Genomic DNA, 12422 nt, shown 5'->3' with positions numbered 1-12422 from the left:
ATCAGGAATATGTTCTGTGGGCAACTATTTATCATTAAAGGGCAGTTCCATCAGGAGAGGGGAGCTGTCAAGCAATTCTTTCATTTGACTCGTGTTATTTGTAAATGAACAAAAAAGCTTTGTCCCTTTTTCACGAATCAGGTTTCTTTAGTAGCTCTTCCTCCTGGCGTTACCATCTCTTCCCTAATCTGTGACCAATAGTCTTGGGCTCCTCCTCTGAACGCACGGATTTGTGTCGGGGTATCCCCTCTACCGGTACCTCGTCCAAGTGGCCATTCTTTGCCTGCGAGTTCAGTGAGTGCCAGCGGGCTATTCGCCTACGACGGCATCACAGCCAAGTCTGATCCCCTCTTCATCTGTTATCACAGGTGCATTTGCCAGCAGGGGTTGCTGGACAGGAGTGTCAGGAAGAGCAACCTTGGCCGATTCTCTCCCTGAGCCAGTGCTGTCGAGGCCAGGTCTTGTACCCAAATGGCAGTACAGACTGTGCTCAAACCTGCACGAGGTGAGCCCTCGGAGTTATCATCCCAAAGATGAGAAAATTGGCTAAATTCTTGGCAAGGAATAGATTATGCACTCTGTAATTCAAACAGTTTACAAGGGGATCAATTTAACAAATGGTTTTCATTGACTGATGGGATCGAAACAAAAACTACCTCTTTATTTGCATTTTTCTACATAAATAAGACATTGACAGCTTCCTTCACAAGATTAACACTTGCAGCCCTTTGTATTTTATTGTTTTATTAAATTTTGCGGAATTTATTTCTGTCTGCAAGGACCGCCTCGGTACAAATTAAATCCACTCGTCACCACAAATACTACGCTAGGACTTCCAAGTTAGGTAATTACACAACGGCACATGCGCAGTGAGGAATCGCGCCCTCCAACTCCGAGACATAGCAGACAAAACCGTTTCTCACTATTGCAGTAACTGCAGTCTGACAAGTGCGAATGGTCTGTTGTTGAGTGCGGTTTTCCCAGTGGTTGAACAGATTGAAGCAGCTTGTGTGTTCAGGTGACCGTTCCGGGATGGCTCAAATGGTAAATGCACTGCGGAGAGTTAGCCAGGGTGCCCGTCAACGTACTACAACAGGGCTAAGAGCCACACTAGGAATGGGAATAGGAACAGCAGTAGGTCATTCAGTCCCTCAAGCCTTGACCACCATTCAATTAGATCATGCTCCATCTTAACTCCATCCACCCTCCTTGGTTGCGTGACCCTTAAGACACTTGCCCAACAACCATGGGATGGACAGGGCTTACAGGATGCAAAGATTTTTGCAGACGTGAGGGCACCGACCGTAGGCGATGGAAAATTCGCTGGGAAGCGAACAGGCAAAACATAGATTTTCTAAGCCTTCCTTTTCAAGGAGGAGCAGAGAGATGTAGGGGTCTAAGTACAGAAATTACTAAAAGCGAATAGACAGGTACAAAAATAAATCATTTATAAGGCTCATGCAATGTTGGCCTTTATCTCAAGGAGGCTACAGTTATATAAAGCTCTGGTTAGACCCCATCAGGAGCACAGCGTTCAGTTCTGGGCACCGCACCTCAGGAAGGATATACTGGCCTTGGAGGGGGAGTAGCGCAGATTCAGCAGAATGATACCAAGGGTAAAAGGGTTAAATTATGACAGGTTGCATAGACTAGGCTTGTATTCCCTTAAAAAAAATTAAGGTGATAGAATTGCAGCGTTTAAAGGAGTTGATGGGTTGAGAGCGAGAGAAACTATTTCCTCTGGTGGGGGTGGAATCCAGAACAAGGGGGCATAAACTTCAAATTAGAGCCAGGCCGTTCAGGGGGTGATGTCGGGCAGCACTTCTCCCCGGCCCAAATGTGTTATCAGGGGTCTCAGGGTTAGATTATGAGGAGAGGTTACATAAACTGGAATATAGAAGGTTAAGGGGTGATTGTATTGAGGTTTTTTAGGATTGCAAAAGGAATTAATAGGGTAGACGAAGAGAAACTTTTTCTGCTGGTGGGGGGGATTCTAGGACAAGGTAATCTTAAAATCAGAGCCAGGCCATTCAGGAGAGAAGTTAGGAAACACTTCCTCACGCAAAGGGTGGTAGAAGTGTGGCACTCCCTCCCACAAAAAGCAGTAGATGAAAGCTCCATTAATAAGTTTAAGTCTGAGATCGATAGATTTTTGCTAGCCAAGGCTATAAAGGGACATCGCGCCAAGGTGGGTGGGATGGAGTTATAATACAGATCAGCCATGATCTCATTGAATGGCGGAACAGGCTCGAGGGGCTGACTGCCTCCTCCTCCTGTTCCTATGTCATATAAAATAGAATATAAAGGATAGTGGAAATCTGGAACTCTCCCCCGCACAAAAAGCTGTTGAAACTGTGGGTGAATTGAAAATTTTAAAACGGAGATTGATAGATTTTTGCTTGGCAAGGGTATTAAGGGTCACGGAACCAAGGCAGGTAGATGGAGTTAAGATACAGATCAGGCATGATCGAATTGAATGGCAGAACAGGCCCGAGGGGCTGAATGATCTGTTTCTATGTTCGTAGACACTCATTAACACACCCACCCACCCAGCCCTGTTGCCCCCATCTCCAATGTTCTTTAAAAAAATAACTAACAAGTGAAAGCGTTCAAAGAAAACTTTAAAGAGCACACAATTTTCTTTAATACACGGATGATTTTTCTCCCGGGTGTTGAGCGCAGCGTTCGAGAGATCAATCTTCAATTCATGGAGACTCCAGGACTGCCCTGGAGGGTTGGCAACCCCTGGCCCACACTGCCAAGAAGTCCCACACAGAAATAAATGGACCCAATCAGTGTTTCACACACAAAAATAACAACACGTTGTTTGAGTAAGACTCATGGCATCTGCACAAAAATACTGGACAAAGTATTCATTGAACTGTCAAATTAATTTCCTACTCCCCACCCCACTGTGTACAAATTATATATTTTTTTGTTTTTCTTTTTTTTTTGTAAATGTAGAAAAACAGTTTTATATATATACACACACACACACACACACACACACACACACACAATGCAAAACAACAAAAAACACACAAACTACTTGAATGGTTCTTTGTTTAAAGGGATCTAAATGGCGAGGTCAGTTTGTTAAACAAAATGGGATCTTCACCCAGAGCTTAGTTCCTCATTGCCAGCATAGAATTGATGTCCCATATGAGATTCCGTAGCTGGTCCATAATGTGCTTCAGTTCTTGGTTCTTCTGATGCAGTTTCTAGAGAGAGGAAAGAAACAGAATGTTTAACAGGAGAGGTCAGTATTCCCTCCTCCCTTTGATAGCACTCAGACACGTGTTGCCACCATATTTCACTGTCTTTTTCTACATTTACAAAAAAAAATGAAAAAAAAAAAAGAGTGGACCAAACAGCGTATGGTTTTGTGTAAGGGATTTCAGCTGTGTGGAGAGATTGGAGACGCTGGGGGCTGTTCTCCCTAGAGCAGAGACGGTTAAGGGGAGATTTAATAGAGGTTCAAAATCATGAAGGATTTTGGTAGAGTAAATAAGGAGAAATAGTTTCCAGTGGCAGGAAGGTCAGTAACCAGAGGACACAGATTTAAGATAAATGGCAAAAGAACCAGGGGGACGATGAGAATTTTTTTTTAACCCAGCGAGTGATCTGGAATGCACTGCCTGAAAGGGTGATGGAAGCAGATTCAGTAACGACAGTAAATATTGTCCCGGGTAGAACGCCCCTGCTCTTCAAAATAGTGCCGGGAGATCTTCTGCATCCACCGGAGAAGACAGAGGCATTTTTTAAAATTTTTATTTATTTATTTTTATTTGTTCACGGGATGTGGGCATCGCTGGCAAAGCCGGCATTTATTGCCCATCCCCAATTGCTCTCGAGAAGGTGGCGGTGAGCCGCCTTCTTGAACTGCTGCAGTCCGTGTGGTGAAGGTACTCCCAGAGTGTTGACTTTGTTGTAGCGATTTGCTCGGCCATTTCAGAGAGCAGTTAAGAGTCAACCACATTGCTGTGGGTCACATATAGACCAGACCGGGTAAGGATGGCAGATTTCCTTCCCTAAAAAGGTCATTAGTGAACCAGTTGGGCTTTTACGACAATCTGATAGTTTCATGGTCACCATTTCTGATATTAGCTTTTTATTCCAGATTTATTTAATTAACTGAATTTTAATTCCCCAGCTGCTGTGGTGGGATTTGAACTCACGTCTCTGGATCATTAGTCCACGTCTCTGGATTACTAGTCCAGTAACATAACCACTATGCTACCATACCCTTACATAAGAAGAACATAAGTAGTAAGATCAGCGGTAGGCCATACGGCTCCTCGAGCCTGCTCCGCCATTCAATAAGATCATGGCTGATTATCGACCTCAACTCCACTTTCCCGCCCGATCTTCATATCCCTTGATTCCCCAGGAGTCCAACAATCTATCTATCTCAGCCTTGAATATACTCAACGACTCAGCATCCACAGCCCTCTGGGGCAGAGAATTCCAAAGATTCACAACCCTGTGAGTGAAGAAATTCCTTCTCATCTCAGTCTTAAATGGCCGACCCCTTATCCTGAGACTATGCCCCCTAGTTCTAGACACTCCAGCCAGGGGAAACAACCTCTCAGCATCTACCCTGTCATCCCCTTCAGAATCTTGTATGTTTCAATGAGATCACCTCTCATTCTTCTAAACTCCAGAGAGTATCGGCCCATTCTACACCATCTCTCATCATAGGACAGCCCTCTCATCCCAGGAATCAATCTAGTGAACCTTTGTTGCACCGGCCTCCAAGGCAAGTATATCCTTCCTTAGATAAGGAGACCAAAACTGTGCACAGTACTCCAGGTGTGGTCTCACCAAGGCCCTGTACAATTGTAGCAAGACTTCCTTACTCTTATACTCCAACCCCTTGCAATAAAGGCCAACATGCCATTTGCCTTCCTTATTGCTTGCTGTACCTGCACCTTACACAAAACAATACGCTGTTTGGTACACTACGATACATCAGATGTTCTGAGGAGCCCCTATCCCAAGATGCACCGCTTCTGTCTAACGAACTTACTCAGATGCACCAACACTGGGAACTAGGAACATTTGGCAATTTTTTTCTACAATGCTGATTACACTGACCTTTTTACTAATTATTTGCAGTTTGCTTTCAGACATGAATTAGCCAGTAATTGGGGAGTTATCTGGCTCAGGCCCATATAGCACAAGAGTCCTTGGCATTTAAAGAAAAACTAAACTTAATGAGCAACCTTTTAGATAAATTACGTAAGGTCCGATATGAATGGCTATCGCGCACAGACACAAAAATAATCTGACATTTAAGAGACCAAGAAAATAACATGACCTACTGTGATTTAACACTTGTAATACAGCAAGCAGATGATTAAGGCAACAGTTCACTGCTGCTCCAAGCTCAACCTAGATTCAATCTGCACTTAATTATTCCTCTGAGTAGAGAATTCTGATGGACAGAGAGGGGCAAGGAGAGAGAAGGGGGGGGGGAAAGAGAGAAGGGAAAGGGGGTGGAGAGCGCGAGAGAAGAAGGGGGGGAGAGAGCGCGAGAGAGAGAGGAAAAGGGGAGAGCGAGGAAAAGGGGGGAGAGCGCGCGCGCGAGAGAGGGGAAGGGGGGAGAAAGCGCGCGCGAGAGAGGGGAAGGGGAGAGAGCGCGCGCGAGAGAGGGGAAGGGGGGAGAGAGTGCGCGCGCGCGAGAGGGGGGAAGGGGGGAGAGAGCGCACGAGAGAGGGGAAGGGGGAGAGAGCGCGCGCGCGAGAGGGGGGGAGAGCGCGCGCGAGGGGGGGGGGGAAGGGGGGAGAGAGCGCGCGCGTGAGGGGGGAAGGGGGGGAAGGGGGAGAGCGCGCGCGCGCGAGAGAGGGGAAGGGGAGAGAGCGCGCGCGCGAAGGGGGGAGAGCGCGCGCGAGAGAGGGGAAGGGGGAGAGAGCGCGCGCGAGAGAGGGGAAGGGGGGAGAGAGCGCGCGCGAGAGAGGGGAAGGGGGGGAGAGAGCGCGCGCGAGAGAGGGGAAGGGGGGGAGAGCGCGCGCGCGAGAGAGGGGGGAGAGAGAGCGCGGGGGGGAGAGAGCGCGCGCCGGGGGGGGGGGGGGGGAAAGAGAGCGCGCGCCGGGGGGGGGGGAAGAGAGCGCGCGCCGGGGGGGGGGGGGGAAGAGAGCGCGCGCCGGGGGGGGGGAGAGAGCGCGCGCCGGGGGGGGGAGAGAGCGCGCGCCGGGGGGGGGGGGGAGAGAGCGCGCGCCGGGGGGGGGGGGGGAGAGAGCGCGCGCCGGGGGGGGGGGGAAGAGAGCGCGCGCCGGGGGGGGGGAAGAGAGCGCGCGCCGGGGAAGAGAGCGCGCGCCGGGGGGGGGAAGAGAGCGCGCGCCGGGGGGGGGAAGAGAGCGCGCGCCGGGGGGGGGGAAGAGAGCGCGCGCCGGGGGGGGGAAGAGAGCGCGCGCCGGGGGGGGGAAGAGAGCGCGCGCCGGGGGGGGGGGGAAGAGAGCGCGCGCCGGGGGGGGAAAGAGAGCGCGCGCCGGGGGGGGGGGAAAGAGAGCGCGCGCCGGGGGGGGGGGAAAGAGAGCGCGCGCCGGGGGGGGGGGGAGAGCGCGCGCCGGGGGGGGGGGGGAGAGAGCGCGCGCCGGGGGGGGGGGGGAGAGAGCGCGCGCCGGGGGGGGGGGGGGGGGAGAGCGCGCGCCGGGGGGGGGGGGGGGAGAGAGCGCGCGCCGGGGGGGGGAGAGAGCGCGCGGGGGGGAGAGAGCGAGGAAGGGGGGAGAGAGTGCGCGCGCGAGAGAGAGAGAGGAAGGGGGGGGAGAGAGCAAGGGGGAGAGAGCGCGCGCGGGAGGAAGGGGGGGGGGAGAGAGAGCGCGCGCGCGAGCGAGAGAGGAAGGGGAGAGAGCGCGCGAGGAAGGGGGGAGAGCGCGCGCGCGAGCGGAAGGGGGGAGAGCGCTGCGCGCGACAGAGGAAGGAAGGGGGGAGAGCGCGAGCGAGAGAGAGAGGAAGGGGGGAGAGAGCGCGCGCGAGAGAGAGAGCGAGAGAGCGCGCGAGGGGAGGGAGAGAGAGAGAGAGAGGGGGAGGTTTGACGGACCGAATGCCTCTTTCTCATGAACAAGCTTGAGCAGTGAGACAGACAGGGCAGCACCACAGACCCTCGCTGTACCACCATCCACTGGCTCAACTCAGAACTGCACCTCAGAGCACAACACGATACGAGACTCCCAAAACAAGCGCTCTACAACAATGAATCACCACCTCACAGACAGCCCACAGGAACGGCAGACAGTGTAGCTTCAAACAACATGGATTAGAATCTAAAAATGGGACAGGGGAGAAGAAAGAAAGGAGGGAGGGTGTGGTTGCATGAAGCTCCAGAACTCGGAAACCCAGAGTGACTCATTTACCCACGTCTTGATTTAGCTCATCTCTGTTACACACTAGTCTCTGTCTCATAAAAAGACTTGCATTTATATAAGTCATGACCTCAGGACGTCCCAAAGTGCTTTACAGCCTTTTTGAAGAGTACTTTTTGAAGTGCATTAATGTTGGGGCTTTACATCTTCACGCTATCCCCTTGGAGAATAGTGTGAAGTAGGGGAAGGATTCGCTTAAGCTTATTTAATTTCTTTTCAAGCCAGCAAATATTAACTGGGGCACGGAAAATACGAAGGGTCATTGCCTCCAGCAACACAGTTTCCCTATTAATGGCATTTAATTAAGAGAACCGTATTAAATTACTCCAGCACATTGGACTTGACCACTTGGTGCTGATGTGCCGAGATCCCAACGAGAGTCCCAGAGGGAAGGAAAGTAAATGGAAGCAAAAAACAAGGCACAGAGCTACTGTTTTCAGTGCATGGCCACATCACAATAGAGAGAGAGAAAAGGGAAAGAGGGAGGGAGGGAGAGAAAGAAAAAGGGAAAGAGCAAGAGAGAGAAAGTAACATAGGATCAGGAGGAGGCCATTTAGCTCCTCGAGCCTGTTCCGCCATTCAGTTTCCTAATTTCACTCCTGAAAGGTCTGGCTCTAATTTTTAGACTATGCCCCCGAGTCCTAGACTCCCTAACCAGCGGAAATAGTTTCTCTCTACCCTATCTGTTCCCCTTAATATCTTGAAAACTTTGATCAAATCGCCCCTTAACCGTATAAATTCCAGGGAATACAACCCTAGTTTGTGTAATCTCTCCTCGTAATTTAACCCTTGGAGTCCAGGTATGATTCTGGTAAACCTACGCTGCACTCCCTCCAAGGCCAATAGATCCTTCCTAAGGTGTGGTGCCCAGAACTGCTCCCAGGTGTGGTCTATCCAGGGTTTTGTACAGCTACAGCATAACTTCTACCCCCTTGTACTCTAGATATAAAGGCCAGCATCCCATTAGACTTTTTGATTATTTTCTGTACCTGTTCATGACATTTTAATGATCTATGTACCTGGACCCCCCAAAGTCCCTTTGGACCTCCACTGTTTTTAGCTTTAGCACCATTTAGAAAGTACCCTGTTCTATTTTTTTAGGCCCAAAGTGGATGACCTCACATTTGCCTATATTGAAATCCATTTGCCACAGTTTTGCCCGTTCACTTATTCTAGCAATATCTCTTTGTAACTTTATGCTTCCATCTACACTGCCTACAATGCCGCCTATCTATGAGTCATCGGCAAATTTGGATATGTGGCTTTCTATCCCATCATCTAAGTCATTAATAAATACTGTGAATAGTTGAGGCCCCAACACAGATCCCTGCGGGACACCACTAGTCACATCCTGCCAATTAGATTACCGGCCCATTATCCCTACTGCCTGTCTCCTGCCACTCAGCCAATTTCCTAACCAGATCATCCGTGGGCTTCTACTTCAGTTAACAGTCTCTTATGAGGGACTTTATCAAATGCCTTCTGGAAGTCCATGTAACATCCATAGACATTCCCCTGTCCATGGAGAGAAAGAGAGAGAGAGAGAGAGAGAGAGAGAAAGGAGAGAGAGAAAAAAAAGAAAGAGAGAGAGAAAAAAGAGAGAAAGAGAGAGAGAAAGAGAGAGAGAAAGAGAGAGAGAGAGAGAGAAAGAGAGAGAGAGAAAGAGAGAGAAAGAGAGAGAGAGAAAAAGAGAACCTGCATTTAAAAAGCGCCTTTCACAACCACAGGACATCCCAAAGCTCTTTACATTTCAGTAGTATTTCAATTTCTGTAGTCACTGCTGTATTGTAGGAAATACGGCAGTCAATTTGTGCACAGCAAGGTCCTATAAACAGGAATGAGATCTCGTGACCAAATAATATGCATTAGGTGTTGGTTGAGTGGTAAATATTGGCGAGGACACCGGGAATAACTCCCCTGCTCTTCCTTGAAAAAATGCCATGGGATCTTTTGCATCCACCCAAGAGGGCCTCAGTTTAACGTCTCATCCGAAAGACAGCATCTCTGACAATGCAGCTCTCCCGCGGTACTGCACTCCAGTTGAATTGCATTGCGCAATGTCTAGGGGAGTGTCTCTTGGGTCTGTGTCCAGTCGTACTGGATTGCCTGAACAAATATCAGAAAGTCGGGCAGGTTGGTGCCGACGGCTGATTTTCCTCCATTCATTTACATTTTTTAATCCCACGGAGGCTGCAATTATCCACAACACTCCTCCAGGCTTTTGCTTCAGGAGTTTGCCTTTGCAATTTGGTCAATCAAATTGAAATATCCGTGTTTTATTTAATGCGGATTTTAGCACGATGAACTGAAACTAGAGTTGACACCAACTCAGTTGTTATACGCCAGACAATTCATTTTGTTACAGATGTTAAACAAAGGTCATTCACTATTTACAAGCAACTTACAGGCAGCAACAAGTTACTTGAAACTTACAAGCAGGATTTGAACAGTGGCCTTAAAGGGACAGGCCAGGTTAGCAGCTAAACCTCAGAACGAGAATCATAAAATGATACAGCACAGAAGGAGGCCATTCAGCCTACCGTGTCTGTGCTGGCTTTTTGGTAGAGCTACCCAATTAATTCCACTCCCCTGCTCTTTCCCCAGAGCCCTGTAATTTCTTTCCCCTTCAAGTATTTATCCAATTCCCTTTTGAAAGTTACTATTGAATCTGCTTCCACAGTCGGCAGCGCATTCCAGATCACAACAACTCGCTGTGTAAAAAAAAGTTTCTTCATCGCGTCTCTAGTTCTCTGAACTCCCAGACTACGCGTGGGCAATGCCAGGTCCTGTCTGCTATTATTTAAAAACTCTGGGTGGAGCGAGTCTGGGGGTTCCCGAGATCATTCTTAACCAAGGGCCTACTGCACTTTTACTAGCGTGGCACAGAAATGATTTCAAAATCAGAAGTTGTGAGCCTGCCATTTTACCTCGAGGATTTCCTGGCACTCTTTGTTTGCCAAACCGCCAACATTTGGAAGATCCGAAGGTCTGAAGGGCTCCTCGCCCACAAAAGGAATTAACTGCGGAGAGAACACAGAGAGAACAGGGTTTGTAAAGGAATATGGGAACGGAAGTAGGCCATTCAGCCCCTCAAGACTGTTGCGCCATTCAATCAGATAATGGCTGATCTGTATCTCAACTCCATTGACCCGCCTTTGCTCCAGATCACGTAATACCCAACAAAAATCTAGCGATCTCAGTCTTAAATTAATTGGCCCCCAGCAACATAGCCTTGGGGGGGGGGGGGGGGGGGGGGAAAAGAGAGTTCCAGATTTCTACGACCCTGTGTGTGAAACAATGCTTCCCGATTTCACCCCTGAATGGCCCAGCTCTATTTTAAGGTTACGCCCCCATGTTCTGGATTCCCCCACCAGAGGAAATAGTTTCTCTGCATCCACCCGATTGAATTCCTTTACCATTTTAAACACCTCGATTAAATCACCCTTCAACCTTCTAAACCCCAGGAAACACAAACCAAGTTTATGCAACCTGTTCTCATAATGTAACCCTTTTAAGTCCCGGTACGATTCTGAAATATCTGCGCTCTACCCCCTCCAAGGCCAATATATCCCTGCTGAGGTTTGGTTGGTCAAAACATGCCCTTAGTTCAGTGGTAAAGAGAGAGAGAGGCACTTGCTAATTCCACACTTAGTCACGATTCCCTCGGCCCATTATTTGTACTGAAAGGTAAACCCATTAACAAGGAGTCTGTGTTTTGTCGCTCGGTACCTCTGTTACGGAGACGTCAGTGACCCCGCACATCTCCCCGCACTTATCATACAGCAACCGCAGCTTCTTGAAGAGCAGAGTGAGCTGGCGCAGGTGTTCCTGGAGTTTGTTGTACCGTTCCTGGTACACCGCGTGATTCTGAGTCACGCCGTTCGGAAGCTGTGGAGAAACAAGGAGGGGGGGGGTGAGGGTGGCGGCGAGGATAAAGAGTGTTTACAGCAAGATTTAAATATCGTCATCGTACAAACGGAGTCATTCCGACCCATTGCTGCCCCCCCCCCCCCCAAAAAAAAGATTCAGGAGAAACAAAATGGATCAGAACTTTAACCCTGGAAAGTTCTGGAAGCAGGAAAGCTTGCCGACAGGATGTATGATTTTCCCCCAGATTAATTTTTCACCCAAATTAGGTCTTTGGAGAAGGTGCAGAATAGATTTACTGGAATGGTACCAGGGATGAGGGACTTCAGTTGTGTGGAGAGACTGGAGAAGCTGGGATTGTTCTCCTTAGAGCAGAGAAGGTTAAGTTATGGCATTTCAAAATTAGGAGGGGTTTTGATAGAAACTGTTTCCACTGGCAGGAGGGTCGGTAACCAGAGGACACAGATTTAAGGTGATTGGCAAAAGAACCAGGGGGAGAGGAGGAGTTTTTTAAATTTTAAAACACAGCAAGTTGTTGTGATCTGCAATGCACTGCCTGAAAGGGTGATGGAAGCAGATTCAATAGTAACTTTCAAAAGGAAATTGGATAAATACTTAAAAAGGAAAAATTTGCAGGGCTATGGGGCAAGAGCAAAGGGAGTTGGACTAATTGGAGAGCTCCTTCAAAAGAGCCGGCACAGGCATAATGGGCCGAATGGCCTCCAACTGTGCTGCTAGATTCTATGAAAAATCAGAGGCACCAACAACTCTGTCTATTTTTTTATTACGCCTTGGAGCGCTTTTCTACATTGAAGTTTTTTGTTGGAAAGGATGAAAGCAGGTGACATTTCAACATCACCTCTTAATTAACCCAGCTCAATGTGTGCTGAAGGGGTTGTTATATCCTCACTGCTTTAATCAGTGACCCAGCCTGTGCAGCAGAATGTTCAACAGGGACACTGTAGATGAATATAATCAACTTCCCAAGGTCAAAAGCTGATGTGGAGTCAGAGGAGTTCTGATACTATGGGCTAGATTTTCAGGGAGCCGTCAGGCGGGGTTTCAGGCGTGTGGGGGGGGGGGGGGGGGGGGGAATCCTGACTTTGGGGGTCCCGACACCATCCCGCCCAAAACCCTGCCCCACATAAGTTTCTGGGGCGGCGGGTACCTGCCCCGCACTGGGACCCGCCG

At 49.1% G+C, this 12422-nt stretch overlaps 1 protein-coding gene across 1 annotated transcript in view; it reads right to left on the bottom strand.

Annotated features, from left to right (window-relative positions):
* Nucleotides 1-640: 640 nt before the first annotated feature.
* LOC147103307 (mediator of RNA polymerase II transcription subunit 30) overlaps nucleotides 641-12422 on the bottom strand; it is a 36706-nt gene continuing 24924 nt past the window's right edge. The window contains exons 3-5 of the mRNA XM_085962781.1: nucleotides 11094-11252; nucleotides 10292-10384; nucleotides 641-3221 (exon numbers count right to left, since the gene is read on the bottom strand). Of these exons, the coding sequence (XP_085818907.1) occupies nucleotides 3126-3221; nucleotides 10292-10384; nucleotides 11094-11252 (348 nt within the window). The 3' untranslated portion in view covers nucleotides 641-3125. The remainder of the gene's footprint in view (nucleotides 3222-10291; nucleotides 10385-11093; nucleotides 11253-12422) is intronic.

Source organism: Somniosus microcephalus, chromosome 20 (genome assembly GCF_052327205.1).
Source record: "Somniosus microcephalus isolate GS21.2 chromosome 20, FLI_Smic_1.0, whole genome shotgun sequence".
NCBI classification, from domain to species: Eukaryota; Metazoa; Chordata; class Chondrichthyes; order Squaliformes; family Somniosidae; genus Somniosus; species Somniosus microcephalus.
Note: the sequence above shows the minus strand (reverse complement) of the source record. Positions and strands in the feature narration are given on the sequence as shown.